The sequence below is a fragment of the Lathamus discolor genome, chromosome Z (genome assembly GCF_037157495.1).
Source record: "Lathamus discolor isolate bLatDis1 chromosome Z, bLatDis1.hap1, whole genome shotgun sequence".
Taxonomy (NCBI): Eukaryota; Metazoa; Chordata; class Aves; order Psittaciformes; family Psittacidae; genus Lathamus; species Lathamus discolor.
Genome location: NC_088909.1, coordinates 13,040,511 through 13,057,872, shown reverse-complemented (window position 1 = coordinate 13,057,872; position 17,362 = coordinate 13,040,511). Strand labels below are relative to the sequence as shown.

Genomic DNA, 17,362 nt, shown 5'->3' with positions numbered 1-17,362 from the left:
CGAGCCAGGAGCGCTACTTACACCGACAACATCTCCTCCCTTCCTATCCAGCCGCGGAGCGCCGCTGCTGGCCCACCTCCCCCAACCGCTCCAAGACCCGGCCAAGCCCTACCGGAATCCAGGGCGGGCCAGACGCGGCGGCAGCACCGCACGAAGCCAATGACCAGGCGCCGACGGAGAACGAGCGGGGAGCCGGGCGGCCGCCGCGGGGCTGGAGCCCGGGGTGGGGCGGAGCCTCAGAAGCCTTATAGGGCCGGGCCGGGCCGGGGCGCGCCCGGAGCAGCGAGCACTCCCTGCGCGGCGACATGTGACCCCGCGGGCTCCCAGCTGGGGTAAGCCGAGCGCGAGTGGCGGTGCCGGGGACAGCCCGCCTCAGCCAGCCGTCGGCTGCCGCCCGCGAGAGTCTTGCTTTCTTTTGATCTGATTTTTCTTCTCCCTCCTCAGTGTTCGGCGCTCTTCAAAAAGCGGCGCCCGATCTACGGGAGCCCCGTTTGAGCGCGTTGTGGAATGATCCGCCCGCGTTCCCCGGCACAGCGGCAGTAGCGGGCTGGGAGCGATGCTGCCTGTCCCTCGGGGCTCCTCGCAGACCGCCCGAGCTCCCGGAGACGTCGGAGCAGCCTGAGCAGCCGGCGAGGAAGAGAGGCGGGCGAGAGGGTGCTGAATGCAGCGCGACCTGAAGCCACTGCCTGCCATGTGTGCTGGTAGCATCCGGCTTTGGCAGCTCCCTGGTCCCGGTACCGGGTAGTCGGGCAGAGCAGAAGCAGGGCACACCGGCGGGGAGGCAGCCGCCGCCGGGATCATGGTGAAGGAAGAGTGCAAAGCGCTGCTGGACGCACTCAACAAGGTGACCGCCTGCTACCGGCACATGGTGCTGACCATCGGCGGCACCTCGGACTCTCAGAACCTGCGCGAAGAGCTCAAGAAGACCCGGCAGAAAGCCCAGGAGCTAGCGGTGGCCAACAGGAACAAGCTCACCACGGTCCTGAAGGACAAAACCGTGAGTAAGGAAGATAAAGCTGAGTTCGAGAGGCTATGGGTGATTTTCTCCACGTGCCTAGAGATCCTGGAGATCGACATGAGGAGAGCCCTGGAGCTGGGCCACGAGTTCCCACTGAACGTCCCCAAAAAGCACCTGATCCAAACAGGCATGAGTGGGGGAACCTCTGGCGTGGCTGCCAGGGCCATGAGCGTCCAGAATATGAAATACGAGGCCGAGCACAATATAGACGTGGTGGATTTGAAAGACCTCGAAAATGAGATTAACCAGGTAGGAGAGATGATGTACGAGATGGAAATGAAGGTCAATGTCCCCCAGTGGACAGTAGAGGCTAAGCAAGACCCGGGGGCTGAACTAAAATCCACCATCAGCGTCGGCGCTTCTTCTATTGGCATGATCTCCGTGGAGGAAAATAAATCCTTCTGTGATATCAGCAAGGTTCTAGCTGGGATTATTTTCTCTGCAGTGCTCATTATCGCTATTGTCCTGGCTGTGTGTGTGGTGAAACTCTCTTAGGGTGGTGTGGGGCTGACTAGAGTGACCCTGTCAGTTTCTTTCACACCTCACCTTTCATCTCAGAATGGGTCACTTGGATGAGCTGAGAATTTAAACGTAGCACTTTGAAAAACAAAGCAGAACTGCCTCTCAGTATAATAAAATGCACGCTTTGTTTCTTTTCTAATTTGAAGAGATGCACATCAGCCTGCAGCATAGGATGTCTTCATTTGTTGGACTTGTAACAGTTAACTGTGAAGTATCAGGGTATTACCACTGCTGGCTATAGCAGGGATTTGGCTGCTATTAATAGATGGCTATTCGCAGAAGCCTGTATTTTTTGTTCTTCAACAGGCTCTAGTGTTTGCTACTGGTCACTGTTTACAGTATTGGAGAGTTAACATGAATTCAGAGGCTAATGCAGGTGTTTTGTAACAAAATGAATATACTAAAGGGGATTTAATCATACACACAAAATACTATTTTGGTGAAGGAAAAGGGGAAGGATGAAAACCTTGGAAAAGCATGTGAACAACCTCTATTTTGGATTTGCTAATGGTTGAAGGGGAGGGGGGAAGGAGGGAGAAAACAGCCCAAGCTATGTTTAATACCAAACTCTGCTGAATTGGACTTGGCTGTACAGACCCCGGTGCATGGACTGGCATTGTATACACAAATGACTAATCACTTCCCAATTTTTCCCAGGGAGAAAAAAGGGAGAGTTGTGTATTCAGAAATATCCTAGCAAGAGTTCTCATCCACATGTACCATGAGTTTGTCTTCCCCTACAGAAAGGCAACTGGTTCCGATTTTCTTTTTGTAGAAGTTAACGGTTTGCACCTCACAATTAACTATGGAAATAGGAGCAATGAATCTGCCCACAGCAGAGGCGATCATTTTTAAAAATAGATTTTAGAACAAAAAAAAAAAAAGCTGAGTTAAAGCAGACCTTTCTATAATGCAGAGGGATCCTCTCTCATGTTGGCAGGCAGGGATTGATGCCTGTTTATGGACTGTCACATTCTGCAAGTTCCTGAATTCCTTGCAGAAAACCAGAGATAGATGAAAATGTGTCTCAGTTTCCTGCCTCACTCTTGTCTGATTAACCTGGGAAGCAGGGAGCCTGTAGGCTGGTCCAGCTTGATACATGGTAATTTTGGGAGGTAAATGTGAAGAGCATCATAAAATTTTCTAGTGCTTCCTTATGGAATTGTCAACATTTACATGTAAAGCTGGGGGGACAGACACTAACTTTGCAGACAAGCTTCATGTTTTTGTAAAAGGACCCATGTTTGATGGTGTTTCTTGTGTAACTTTATGGAAATACCTCCTGTTACTGTGAACACACACCACCTGATCAAGAAAGCGTGGTTCATACTTTCTAGTGCCATAGGTGTATGAAGCACTCCATGGCCGAATACAAAGGCCCTGTAATATTGGGGATTAGTAATTTATTATTCCTCTGCAGCGAATATTATGGGCATATTATTAAACAGTAGCAACCAGACGTGTTTTGTGAAGTTCCAATAGTCTTGATGCTTGTTAAATAAAATGATGTGGAAAACACTCATAAACAGCTGGTATTTTTGAGTTCAGAACTAAACGTAATTTGAAAAACTTCAGCAAGCAGTTTATTCTTTAAAACTTAAGAGAACTGGATATGGGGAGAAAAAGCATATGACAAATTTGAATCCGGTCATTTTGTAGGTGAGAAAGAAAATAATATAGGAGAGAAAAGACAGTAGTTGGAGGCCCGAATTACAGGCTAGGAACTATCATTATGCTGAAGGATATTGCAAGTTCTACACATAAATCCAGTGTAGCTCCATTCTCATGTGAAATCACAGTTTTATAAGACAACTCCACGTTCCTTTCTACTATATTTCACTCCATGTGAAATACATGTATTTCATTTCACAGGATGGGGTTTCTACATAGTTAATCAAAGTCCTCAGAGATCCCTGGCAGCATTTCTAACACAATCAGGCCTGTACTTACTGGTGCTACTGCTTCAGTCGGTCTAGACAAGGTGTAATTGTTGTGTGTTGATTTAAATGAGATCATCTCCTTCACAGTCACCCTGACTAAACAAATTCATGGAAAATACAGCAAAAGCTGCAGGGGAATGTACATATTTGGAGTGCCACTGCTAGTCCTTGAGGATTTGTGGGCATTTGCACTCTTTGCACTCTGCTTTTATTTAGTTCACAGGAAGGTGGTCAAGAAGTTGATAGACTGTTCTGTGCTTCTTGAAAGCTCCATGTTCCTTCTGAAATCAGATCGCTTAACCGCATGTTCTGAAAACCCAAGTAATGCAAGTCTGGTTTCTGGTGGATTAGTAAATGGTAACACCTACCCAGTGTTCATTACCATGCATCTTGGTGTCCTGAAGTGGGTACAGTGTTTATTCATGGTTAGTTGTGTAGAATCTTTAAGAACAGGTAATCTCATCTTCCAAAGTAAGCTTCAGCAAGTCAGTGAATTGTAAATTTTCAGTCAGTTGCAATTTTTTGAATTTGGATTTTTGGATACAGGACTCGAAGAATTCACATATGTAGCCTATAATTATGTGTCTTGCTTCATTATGAATATGCACACAATTAGTATTTAAAGGACTGGACCTTGGAAAGATAATGTCCTTTCAAATCTTAAGTCAAAGCTGGCTGCAGATTTATTCATTAGTTTGTTCCTAAAAATCTGTATCATCTTATCTTTAGACTATCTAAAATTAATAGATTAAGTAGAATTCTAATAGGATTGGCACTATCTAAATGGATCATGTTCCTGCCACTGATCTCCTACTCTCCTACACTTGATAACAAGTGTACGCTCCACGTGACAGAAGTCAGGCACAACAGCGCACAATATCAAACCAAGATGAAACCACCACTGCCCAAAAGTACTGATGTTTCTTTCAAATTAAGAAATAAAGCAATGTTGTAGATTTTCAGTCTTCATTTTTTCTAGCCACTGGAATACAACTGGAAGGAGACTGGAAATGCAATTTTTGTCAGCGAAAAATGGGAGGGCAAACTTAAAAATACTCCAAATAGTACAATGACATGCAAACACTCATGCTGACCAGTGAATGAGAATGTTACTGTGTTTTCAGTACAAAAAAAAAAAAAAATGGTTATTGCTTCATTTCAGTGTTGTTTTCCTTCAGTTCTTTTGTCTTTATTCACAGGATATACATATTAAATTTGCTGTATACTAAAATATTCCTGACTTGAATTATACTGGTTTTGCCTGTTCATGGGTGGTGTTTTCTACACTTTGAATAATTCAAATTTGTTAATGTCACTATTTATTTAACTTAAAATAAACTATGTTCTTATAAGTTACTTGTTGGCTTGCAGCAGTAATTAAAACCAAACAACACCTGCAATATTAATACAGCCTGTCAGTAAGCTTTCTAAACAAAACATCCTTATTTCAATCACATCCTTATTTCAATCACTTGCAGCAGTAATTAAAACCAAACAAAACCTTCAATATTAATACAGCTTGTCAGTAAGCTTTTCTAAACAAAACATCCTTATTTCAATCACAGGAATAAAAGTAACTCTCATTACAGTTTTCTTTATATAAATGAACCCTTCTCAGGCTCCCACAGTTGAATATAGTGCTATATCTTAATTTTATTGCAGAATTTCACATCTATTACCATGAAGCCCCGCTACACTGTTTTTCAGTTTATTAAGAAAATGAACAGAGAACCATAATTAACATGATTCTCCTTACGTTGCAAATAATGTAACATCAAACTTCAACATTATGTGAAATAGTTTCAAAATTCTTCATGTAAATATGAAAATATTTTTATGTGAATGCAATTATATAAAACCTGAATGACTGATGTTACTAGTTTTCAGATTAAAAATTAAACGTGCTTATTGCCTGTAGTCTGAAAGGGTTCATTATGGGCTTTTCCTTCTCTTATAGCGTTTAGTGTTATGTACATTTTCCATAAATATCTTGTTTCTAAGTGCTAATGGAAGTCCTAGTCAACATATTTACCCTTCACAGATTCTCATTATGTAAAAAGTCATTCAGTAAGACCAGTGGATTACAGGTCTCTAAATGCTTTCTCTCAATACGATTATGTAAGTCTTTTAATGCAGGAAGAGATCTGGACAAAACAGAAGTCTACACATGAGCAGCATTTGCTATGGTAAGCATACAATAAAAGTGGGATTAGAAAATTATGTCTTTCGTATAAAACTACCTCGTGTTGAGGGAAGGACAAGAAAAGGAAGGAGATGGATGGATGGATGGATGGATGGATGGATGGATGGATGGATGGATGGATGGATGGAGTAGTAAATATGTCTTCATCTTATGTTAGCAAAGTTTGCCTTATGTTAAATACAATAGCTTTTCAAGGTTAAACTATAGCTTCTCTGGAATAAGGTAGTATTTTATATCCAGTGGGACAAAGAATATAAAATATCCCTGAGTGGAACTCACCACCTATTTTCTGATTAACTCCATACAGAATAAGAGTAAAAATATTTTGATTTGCTACATGTTACTACCAATTTTACAAGAAAATCCTTTTCTTTCTCTGTTTCACATTAAACATGACTTTCTATTGGAAGAAGGTGGTCCCACAAGGATGGACCTTGTCATCCATCCTGACAACTTGCTGCTGCAGTTGGAAACAGTGGTGAAAGCTATGAACAGGTGGAAAGTCACATGGCATTTCACCAGCCTGGAGGCTCTGCTGCATCTTTTCATGTAGCCAAGCACAAGCATTTCATGCTGGAAGAAACATCACTAGAAGCCATGCAGGCAAGCACAAATGAAACTACATGATCCCTGAAAATTTCTCACCCACAGAGGCTAGATAGCAAAAGCAATTTATTGCGCAGTTCCAGTAACTTTGTCATAGCATCTCCTACGTTTTCTCTCCGTATCAGAAATTTGATTTGTGAAGCCTCCACAGTGTCAGGTGTGTTGGGTTGGTTTGTTTTGTTTGATTGGACTGTATATTTTGTTTTATTTACATGGTATTGCATGGCATTATTTATGTTATTATTTACTAGTAACATCTCTACCAAATTGAACAAAATAATCCTCTAAAAGCTAATTCTAATTTAAGTACAAAGAAATGGAGTGACAATCATACTATAAAAGTGTTGGTCTATTATTTTGCTCAGTTTTCCGCTACGTATTAAAACATCACTGAAGCCTGTGATCAGTCAAGCCTGTCTTCTGCAAACAAATGTTCAAAGAACATGTACCACCACACTCATTGATGTGTCCCGGCATTAAGAAATTATATAGCCTAAAGCATATCTTAGAAAACCATGAGGGTTTTGTAAGAGCAGTAAATGTCGGGTCATGCAGCCACATGTAATTGTCTTGAAGGAAAAAAAACCCAAACAACAAAACAACAACTTCAAATGCAATTCATTTGTATGATCCAGAAAAATTTATATATAAATTACATAAACAAGTGAGAAAGGTGGAACTGAGAAAAGAAGTCAAAAGAAAATATTTAACTATTTATACCATATAAAATGACTGAGGAGTACCAGACACACCAAACATGATACTCCCTTAGCAACTTAATCTGATAAGCTAATTGCATGTGTAACTTTATATATAAATATACACTTGAGCTTTGGGTCCTAGAGGGAGTGGTCGGAATAATTACTCATATAAACCATCACTACTCAGTTTAGTGAGAAATTACATGTGTGAAAACTATCCATGTAATTTAAAGTTGCAGAATTAGAACCACAATTACATGCATAAGACATGTAATCCATTATGCGTCTGCTGGAAGCAAAACATTTCCAGTTAATACTATCTGTAACCTAGTTTTCTGATCTGCTTTGATTTCCTGGAATATTGTTTTGTATGAAGTTAGCTGTATTTTTATTTTTCTTTGTAGTCAAATCTGTATAATAGTGCTATAATCATAAACCTGCATTTCCTAGATGCAACATTTATTCACATTTTGGACATAATACTTGGAAAACTATACAGTGAATTTATTTGTATTTATATTATTTGCTAAGTCTGCCTATTTCTTGGTACTGTATGAACTAAACAATTTGAAAGCTTTAGAATGTCATTTTGAAATAAGCCAGTTTAAGAAGCAGCAGACATGCTCAGTAAAATCTCTTAATTTTTTTATATTTGAGGTTCTAACAATTTGTTCAATAATACAGCAGACACTATCTCTGCATGGGAACAAAGCTTTTGCCAGATGCATATAAATTAAACCAAGACTGACTTAGTATAATCACCTCCAACTCACAGGATAGCATGTGAGCCAAATAATAGTGGGCCCTGGTTTTCACCTGTAAATAATTGTTAGTGATGTGAGCTGCAATTTATGCAATGATGAGACAAAAAGGAATTAAGTCACTCTATTGCTAAGTACTCTAATCACACATACACCAAAAGAAAACCCAGAAAGCTAATTTTACAATCAATTCTATGTATCTACTGACCTTAAATCTTTTTTCTTTAAACAGACTGATGTTTTCTTTTTTTCATTAGCAGTAACTGAACTGGAGAGAAAAACATTGAAGTAACCTCCATATTACTGAAATATTATCTCACAATGAGTCATTATCATTGCCACAATTTTATGGCATTTCATTTAATGTAACTTTTGCATCACTTCAGAAGGGCTTATTTTTCAATACAGCACAATCTGTGTTTGAAAACAACCTGGAATACAAAAGTATTTGGACTCCATTAGGTTAACAATTGCATATTCTGGCATACCAGCAGCACAAAAGGCAATTGTATTCTTAATTTTTTAGCAAAAATATTTTTTTTTTCCCATTTAATCTGGAGGGGACCTCTGAGGCCCCAGTCTTCTCTTACATCTTACTGAGTGTCACACCTATCTCTAGCTAATTCTTGCTACAGGAAGACTGTTCTCCAAACTAAAGCATCCTGTATTCCCACCCTACATCCTGGCCCTTGAGGCATAATGCTGTGGCCCAGCTGAATGCAGAACGCCCTTGTGCTGAATGCTCATTACAGTAATGGAATAAACTAGCATGCTTGGGTTAGGGTTGGAAATCCTCAGTAATAGGTTTCCACAGATTTGCCATTCTTTCTGAAATCATTCAATGCTGTACAGATTTTAAGCACAAGTGAGATGAACTCTGCATTTTAGCACAATATATTGAAAAAAGAAATCATCCAAGTTGGAAATGAAGAAATTAAACTTTATAGATATTAACACCTTATAGATAACCTTACATCTAATTTGGCTTTAGGACATTTTCTATATTCGATTCATTTCCAGCAATCTAGCCATAGCTTTGAGAGAGCAGGTACACACACACTCACAGCGCTTAGATTTTGCCGGTCTTAGCAGGAAACTGGATGGGGGTAGAACACCAGTTATCACCCTTAATCTTTGCTCACCAAGTTTCCAGTTGTCAGAAACACTCATTTTCTGAGCGTTCATCCTTGGAACCTGCTGCCACCTCCAGTCAGGAGAACTAGGTCAATTACTCACATGCTCCTGGAATTTTGCATAGGATTACTTCAGCTTTGTCATTAACAGATACTGAATTATTCTTTGTAAGACAATACTGAAAGGAAGCTAAGAAATTGCCATAAACAGGGTGAATATGCTGACCCTTGGGTTAAGAATGTCATCCTTCTCAGGGGACAAACGTACCTTATGTACCCCAGGACTGTGTGGAAAAATGCAGCAACTGGACTAGAGAGCAATGTTTGCCTTAACTTGCAGCGGCACTTGCCTGTCTCTGGTCCCAAAGGACTGCTTCAGATGCTGGAGAGTCATGAACAATGCTATAACCACGCAACTATTTCTCTACTGACGGCCCTGCTATTCACTATGTGTTTGAGGTTGCAAACATCAGTCTACATGACAGCCAAGCATTCAATTTCCAATCCCCATATGAGGTCTCCTAAATTTAATACCAGTGGATACCAGCAAAATCAAAGGAACTGTTTTCCAGGATACACCTTCTTTACTTAATAGCACTTGAGAGACTTTAGACTGTGCTAATACAAGAACATTACATTTAGAAACTTAACAATAATCTGCACTATCCTCTATTACCAGATGTTCCTAAAAATTATTCTGAAATAATGTTCCAGGCGCCTCAGACACTGCATTTTTGCCACATTAAGGCAGTTCTATATATGTGCTGGTATTACCACTGATTCGAAAATGACACTGTTACTGGTACATAGAATCATAGAACAGTTAGGGTTGGAAAGGACCTTAAGATCATCTAGTTCCAACCCCCCTGCCATGGGCACGGACACCTCACACTAAACCATGTCACCCAAGGCTCTGGCCAACCTGGCCTAGAACACCGCCAGGGATGGAGCATTCACAGCTTCCCCAGGCAACCCATTCCAGTGCCTCAGCACCTTCACAGTAAAGAACTTCCTCCTTATAGCCAATCTAAACTTCCCCTGTTTAAGTTTTAACCCATTGCCCCTTCTCCTGTCACTACAGCCCCTAATGAAGAGTCCCTCCCCAGAATCCTTATAGGCCCCCTTCAGATACTGGAAGGGTGCTATGAGATTTCCACACAACCATCTCTTCTCCAGGCTGAACAGCCCCAACTTTCTCAGCCTCTCTTCATATGGGAGGTGCTCCAGTCCCCTGATCATCCTCGTGGCCTTCCTCTGGACTTGTTCCAACATGTCCTTTTAATGTTCAGGACACCAGAACTGCACACAATACTCCAAGTGAGGTCTCATAAGAGCAGAGGGGCAGGATCACCTCCTTCAACCTGCTGATCATGCTCCTTTTGATGCAGCCCAGAATACGGTTGATTTCTGGGCTGCAAGTGCACACTGAAGCTGGCTCATGTTCATTTTCTCTTTGAGGAACACCCCCAAGTCCTTCTCCGCAGGGCTGCTCTGAATCTCCTCTCTGCCCAACCTGTAGCTGTGCCTGGGATTGCTCCAAGCCTGGTGTAGGACCTTGCACTTGTCATGGTTAAAGTCTGCAAGGTCGGTATCAGCCCACCTCACAAGCATGTCAAGGTCCCTCTGGATGGCATTCATTCCCTTCAGCGTATAAGCCGAACCACACACTTGATGTCATCAGCAAACTTGCTGAGGGCGCACTGTTCATGTCACCAACAAAGATGTTGAACAAGACATATGTGCTTTCTACTTAAAATGTCTTTATGTTGAAATGATCTGACATAATGGACCCTAAATCTTTTTGATAGCCATCAAGCTCATTGGACATTAAATCTTGAAAAACCTCAGTAGTTTAATATTTCACCAGTAAAGCAGCTTTCAGGCAAAGCACATTCTTAACACAGTAATATAGATAAGTATACTAAGATTGCAGAAAGCAAACATGAGGTGAACATCATGATCTTAGGTTCAAAATGCCTTTTACGAGGCAACAGGCATGTTAGTGGACTTTATGATTCACTGATGAGCAATATTCATTAAACTAGTATGAAAAAAAAGGCTACAGTTACAAGATGCCCTGGTTTTGCTTGTAAACTTGGTCACAAGGAAGGAAAGGAGAAAGAGGGCTGACTTGTATGTCTGGCTATATACCACAGCTGGTGTTCTGACAGTTTTAGCACAATCAGCTGGCTGACCTATTCTCTGCTGACTGCAGCCCCATGTCAGGATGAACTTCTGGCCCAGCTGTGTCTGTGTAGATCTTGACTGAATTTTTGGTTTTGCCAATTGACATATTCCAGCATCCTGCTAGTTTAATTGCCTCTAAAGATCATTCAGTTATGGTGGGCCACATCTCACAGACATAAAGTACATGCTCAAACAGAAAATCAAAAGGAGTTGTCAGAGCCACATGCAAGTAATGTGGGTATTTGCCGAACAGAATTTAGCACCAGAAGGATTACGAATAGGAGGAGGATTCTCTGTGTTACATGCAAACACCATTCTTACAAAATCTCTGAACGTGTGTTATCAGCTTTCTTCTGCTCAACTGCTTATAAATTCAAAAAAACCCCAAACCAATCTATGATTTTTGATTAAATGTTTAAAAATCAAATGTTAAATGAACGTTTCCTAAAGTGAAATGTCTATTCAAAAGACTTTTTCAAAGGTTTGCTGTCTTGCCTGAATAGATCTTTTCTTCAGGTAACAAAGTCCTTAGACTCAAAGGAGCTTCTACATACTCTTCCACCTTGAAGCCTACTAGAACAAACAACTTGGATCATGACATATTTGATCAAAGACCTAAAATTATGTTGGTTATCAACATGCCTTGACATGGAATTGAGATAAGGAGATTTCCCTGAGGCCAGCTGGCAGGTCAACAGCAGTATTACCATTACAAATCTGAGTCCTTGGCTCCTGACCCTGTGCTGATTCCTGGGGCTGTAACTACAGTGCCTTCAGCAGTGCTGTGGAAGGCTTTAGGGTCCAAGGCAGTTATTCAACATTTCCTTCTTGTCAAGCTATAAATATGCTCAGCGCTACGAAATGTCAGGAAGTCCAAACTACTCCAAGCCACAATATTTCAAGTAAATTGAAAGCCACTGCCTCATTTCCCTCAGCCATTCGCCGTATACCCATAAATCCTCGGTATTTCCTTAAGCTTTTGCCCTTAGAGGACACTACTTACCAGCTTAAGGGTGACCGGGACTGAGCCATTACTGACCCTGTCTGACAGACCTCCATCCCACCAGCTCGGGGCGCGGAGGGGGGGCGGGGGGGGTGGCACGCGTTCCCTCTGCTGAGGCTTTCCCTCGGCTGCAGTGGCTCCTCCGGGATCCCAGGCGGCGGTGGCGCCCGGGCACTTCCGCAGCGCGATCGCAGCCGCTGTACCGGCCACCGCCTCCTCCGCCCCGCAAGATGAACTCTGGGCTGCGGCACTGGAGGGAAGCGGCCACGCTGCTACTGGCAGCGGGCGCGCCGGCGCGGCTGCTTCGCTCCCCGCTCGGCCCCTTCGACTACGAGCTGCTGCTTCTGCAGCGGAGCTCCCGCAGCGGCTTCATGCCCAGCGCCCACGTCTTCCCGGGGGGGGTGGTGGAGGCAGCGGATTTCTCCGCAGACTGGCTGGGGCTGCTGCCCGCCTCGCCTCTGTGCGGGCTAGGCCAAGTGAGGCAACCGCCGCCTGGCAGTAGCCGTGCCCCACTCTTCGCCACCGACCGGGAGGAGCTGGGCTCGCCACTGCCGGGGGAAGTCGCTTTCCGCATCTGCGCTATAAGGGAAACGTTCGAGGAGGCGGGAATCCTGCTGCTGGTGCCGGGGCCAGGACCAGCGGCGGCCGGCGGGCCGGTCGTCCCGCTGCCAGCGGATCGCCTGCCCCCGGCCGCGGAGCTGAGCGAGTGGCGGCGGCGAGTGCAGCAGGAACCGGCCTGCTTCCTGCAGCTCTGCCAGCACCTGCGCTGCGTCCCCAACATCTGGGCGCTGCAAGAATGGAGCAACTGGCTGACTCCCGTCGGCAGGGCAGGGCGCGGCGGCCGCCGCTACGACACCGCGTTCTATCTGTGTTGCCTGGAGAGGCGGCCGCGCACCGAGCAGGACAGCCAGGAGGTGACGGCCTTCCTGGTAAGCGGCCAGCGGAGGAGGTGCCGGGTCCTCACCCTGCTCCATCGCAACCCCATGTCCGCCACGCCTATGTTCCGGTGGCTATACGGAGGAAGGAGTCTGCTTCATTCCCATACAGCCCTCCTCCTCGCCTCTGCCTCAGAGGAACCGCTGGGCCTGCTCCCGACACAGGTTAAACAGGCGAGCCCAGATCTAGCTCTAGCCGTCTTCATATAGCTCTCTTTTCCCATAGGAGAAAGGGACAGGCGCTTTCACCTTTCAACTGCAACCACTGTCAGAACAGGGCAGTACCTGAAGTTTTGGGACATGGGATGTGTCAGATCATTTTCACTTTGCATTACTGTATTTTCCAAAAGTGTACAACAAGGAATCACTTTTTAACCATTCATTGGTGCAATACCAATGCAAGACTGTCATCATACCCTGAACATTCACCATGCTTGGAGAGATCCGTGTGGCATGCAGAGTACTCCAGGGCTACAACAGCTGCTAGGAATTTTTCATTGTTACTCGGAATATTTCAAGTAATGTTGAAATACTGTAGTATTAAAACCAGTTTTGGAGCTATACTGATATTTTTACCTTTTTTTTTTAATCTTCTGAAGAGTTCACATTTGTTAGAATTTTGCTAAGAGCATAAATCTACTGCAAGTGCTTAGGCACACATTTCTGTTAACCAAATCCACCATGTGAGAGGAAATGCAGACTACAAGCAGTTTAAACACACAAAACACCACAGGGTTTAAGCACAAACAGCTGGACATTCATGCTCTGAAAACGGCATACATAGGAAGCAGATGTTAGGTACTTACAATTTTTGAAGTATCAGTACTGACCCCTGGTAACTGAGTCACACTGAGGTTATAAGGGTTGTGCTCAGAAGATTTTTAGACAGGCCCCTAAAACAAGTATCTGTTTCTAAACTTGGCATGCCTAGGTGTAAAAAGAGAAGTTTACTTAGAGGAAAAAGTAATTTTTATACATGTGTTTTATCGTGGCGAGAAGATGTAGGCTGTGGCAAGCTCCTTTTCTCTAAATACCTTGCTAATGGCTTTTGAAGTTACTGATACTGTCTGCTGATGAAACTATAATTTCAAGGCCTCTTTTCATCTTACAGTGGTCATCACCTCCAGAAATCATTGAACTCTTTAAATCTGAGGAAATACGGCTTGCTCCACCTCAGTTCTATGAACTGTGTAGACTGTGCAACTTCTCTTCACTCCGTGAGTTACACAAGTTCAGCTCTGACCGAGCTCTAGAGGGATGTGAATGCTGGATGCCTGTGATGTTAACTGCTTCAGATGGCTACATCCAGCTACTGCCAGGTAAGTAAAAATATGAGGGTTCTTTGGAATATGTAAAAGTTTGGAGTTGCTATGTACTCAAGCCACATTATATAAACCATCTTTAACTGTAAGGCAAATACTCTCTTAAAGGTTGTTACTGCACACTTTTTGTACTGTTTGGCTTCCTGCTTCAATACAGTTGATAATGGTGACTGCCAGAGAGACAAGCTACTGTGTCAGACAAACAGCACAATTATTTCTGTATGCCTCAAACTCATTGACAATATATTTATGAAGAAATTCTAGCATGTCAGCTTTTCTTAATCTTAAGTATGTATTAGAACTCCTCATATTTAGTCCTTTTTAGTGGGAATTCTCAGTTCAGTTATCCACTTGTGTTTGTAAGGGCAAGTGGATGAAGCACAGGTGCATTATCAGTCTTCAAAACTGTAATGACAGTGCAGTGATCTAAAAAGATACACTCATTTTCCTCCTTTCCTTTCTCCTACTTTACTCTCATTTCATGTACATTTTCCTTTTTCTTAAGAAAAGCTGCACATATTGTCTTCTGCTTTAGTTTGCCTTTCGTTACGCTTTTTTCCTCACAGCTGACCTCTAGAACTTCTGCATGTGTTATTAGCACTCTTGCACAAGTATAACATGCATTTATATGCCAAAACACTCGTTCCTTCAACAAAACACAAGTTTCTGTTCTTGGTCCTACTGTAGCCTATCTTTATACATGTGAAAAAGTATTTATCTTATTCCCCACCTATTCTGTAAACTCCTGTCTGACCAGGCTGTGATTATAGCATATTAGTATTCTCAGGAGCACTGGAACAGTCAAATCAGCATCTTTTATGTGCACTGCAGCATCGCCTGACAGATACTTCAGACATTTAAGGCTATATATTTAAATCTGAAAATGTTTAGAGGCAGTTAACTTTTGTATGTAAATGTGAAATACATTTTTACTGAGATTCATGCCTTGATATTTAAAAACTGCTAGTGTCATTCAATCAAAAGGCTGAAAATTAAGTTAGGCAATGTATAACCAAAACCTTTTTCCCACCCCCAGGAGACGAGTTATATCCAGAAGATCCAGATTATACAGGAGAAAGGAAAATAATCATGTCAACAGACAAGAAGGTTGAAGATCTCATGAAAGGGGGTAGTATATTTCACAGGATAGTAATAAAAAACATCAACAATCTTGCTGTCTATGTTAATATTCAAGCAAAATATAAACATATAAATCCATTGAGGATAAACTCTGCCTGTTCAGATTACAATAGCAAATTATAATATCTGTTTGACTTAAAGATAGAAATGTTTTAATTACATATATATTTTCACTATGAGGTTTGCACTTTTCTAATCAGTGCCAAATAGTCAGGAAAATATTCCTTTGTCCTGCCAAACCATTTTGTGTGTGCAATTTGAGTTGTTTGAGTGACAAATTCTTTGAGTCTTTGAAACAGACCAGGTGTGCCAGTTACAATGTTCAGAGGCCAATGAAAATTTAATGTAACCATCAATTGTTGTGATTTCATATTAACTACACTGAACAATTACAATCATATTCTACTTACATACTAACTTTAGAAATAGCTGCAACACTGGTTCGCTGAGTTACACAGGTCCTTTTCTCCCTGAAAATTTAAGTATATATTAAGTTCAGACCAAGTATGTTTTGAGTTGAAGAATTAACTATGCTTCCGAAAGTTACCCATTAAACAACTGTAATGTGCATCTAGAAATTAATGAAATCTCCCATTCCCTATCTGCTAACATCTCCCTATTCTTTCATTCTGGGGAAAATCTGCGTATATGTATACAGAGATTTATTAGCTGAAAGTCACTTTTTAAAAAGAATACTATGAAATTAATATTAGATTATAATAATATATTAGATACACCTAAATTATATTTACTAATGGTAATCTAGTCAAAACTACAGTTTTCAAAAGTAGATAATTTACACAAATGTATCTATCAGATTGAGTGCATTCTCAGGTTGGTTCTCAGGGATTTCAGGTTAGTTGGTTTCATCTTTTTTTGGTGCAACGTATGGAATAAATGGAGCAGTGATGCAACTTCTTTACCTGGAAGAAGTATGATGACTTGACATTAGCTACTGAAGTTCTTCAGAAAGCTTTGTTTCAGCTTTTGTTCTGTATTTCAGTTAAAAATGTCTGCAAAATTTTAATTAAATTGCTTTATAGTATTCACTTGGATTGGGAAAAAGACTTGTATTTTTCTTCTCTCTGAACATGCTCAGGCTGTTCTTGGCTTTTCAGACCTTACTGAAATTTGTATACCTCTGCAAAACATGGGTCACACGAAGCAGAGTATTATGCAGTATGTTACCTTCTTCAGAATATTCTGGTCTTTTGAACATGAAGACAATGGGATAATTAAAATGGATAGTAGAGGAAACAAAATACCTGTAAAGCTGTCTTACATGACATGGGCAGGGGCATCTTTCACTAGACGAGGTTGCTCCACACCCTGTCAAACCTGGCCTTGAACACTGCCAGAGATGGGGCAGCCACAGCTTCTCTGGGCAGTTTCTTCCAGTGCATCACCATCCTCACACTAAAGAAGATCTTCCTAATATTAATCTCAATTTACTACCCACTGTTAAAACACCTCCCCTCCCCCCAAAAAAAAAAAACCCAAAAAAACCCAACCAAAAAAAAAAACAACACCCAACTTGAAAGCAGGTGAACCATTTTATCTGGAACTTGAGAGGAATACTCTGCTTGAGGCAGTTACGTGCCAGTGCCAAACTTAAGTGGTTCAGGATGAGGTTGTCCATGTTGTAACTTCAAGCTAGTGACCTCAGAGCAGAAGTTACTTGCAGTTTTAATTTACCGTTTTGTGTTTAGCTGTGTTTAGAGAGCACTCCTTGTGCCTAATACAACTTCTCTGGGCCATCTGTCCCACTGTCTCACTCACCACTCTCACAATGAAGAATTTCTTCCTTACAAACATACACTAAAGCTACTCAGAGTTCAAAACCATTAACCCTTGTGCAGTCACTACAAGCTAGTCCCATCCTCTAGCTCCC

The 17,362-nt window shown here is 42.1% G+C and overlaps 3 protein-coding genes across 5 annotated transcripts in view; 2 read left to right on the top strand and 1 right to left on the bottom strand.

The window, feature by feature from the left end:
* ANKRD27 (ankyrin repeat domain 27) overlaps window positions 1–12,435 on the bottom strand; it is a 53,959-nt gene extending 41,524 nt beyond the window's left edge. The window contains exon 1 of one of the 3 annotated variants that reach the window (XM_065663679.1): window positions 12,075–12,435. The gene's annotated coding sequence lies outside the window, so the exon portion shown is untranslated. Of the gene's footprint in view, window positions 1–21; window positions 70–112; window positions 221–12,074 lie in introns of those variants that run through there. The other 2 variants (XM_065663682.1, XM_065663681.1) reach the window with 2 other exon arrangements.
* Window positions 43–2,398, top strand: RGS9BP (regulator of G protein signaling 9 binding protein). The gene is made up of 2 exons (XM_065663686.1): window positions 43–332; window positions 445–2,398. Exon 2 carries the CDS (start codon window positions 800–802, stop codon window positions 1,511–1,513), a length of 714 nt encoding a protein of 237 aa, XP_065519758.1. The 5' UTR covers window positions 43–332; window positions 445–799; the 3' UTR covers window positions 1,514–2,398.
* On the top strand, window positions 12,274–16,526 carry NUDT19 (nudix hydrolase 19). The gene is made up of 3 exons (XM_065663685.1): window positions 12,274–13,003; window positions 14,121–14,328; window positions 15,368–16,526. Exons 1-3 carry the CDS (start codon window positions 12,305–12,307, stop codon window positions 15,592–15,594), a joined length of 1,134 nt encoding a protein of 377 aa, XP_065519757.1. The 5' UTR covers window positions 12,274–12,304; the 3' UTR covers window positions 15,595–16,526.
* Window positions 16,527–17,362: the final 836 nt, after the last annotated feature.

Excerpts from the sequence above, each read along its gene's own strand:
- NUDT19 (XM_065663685.1), top strand. The coding sequence starts at position 12,305 with ATGAACTCTGGGCTGCGGCACTGGAGGGAAGCGGCCACGCTGCTACTG. Across the intron at positions 13,004-14,120 it reads AGGAGGTGACGGCCTTCCTG|TGGTCATCACCTCCAGAAAT; the intron begins GTAAGCGGCCAG and ends TTCATCTTACAG. Across the intron at positions 14,329-15,367 it reads CTACATCCAGCTACTGCCAG|GAGACGAGTTATATCCAGAA; the intron begins GTAAGTAAAAAT and ends TCCCACCCCCAG.
- RGS9BP (XM_065663686.1), top strand. The coding sequence starts at position 800 with ATGGTGAAGGAAGAGTGCAAAGCGCTGCTGGACGCACTCAACAAGGTG.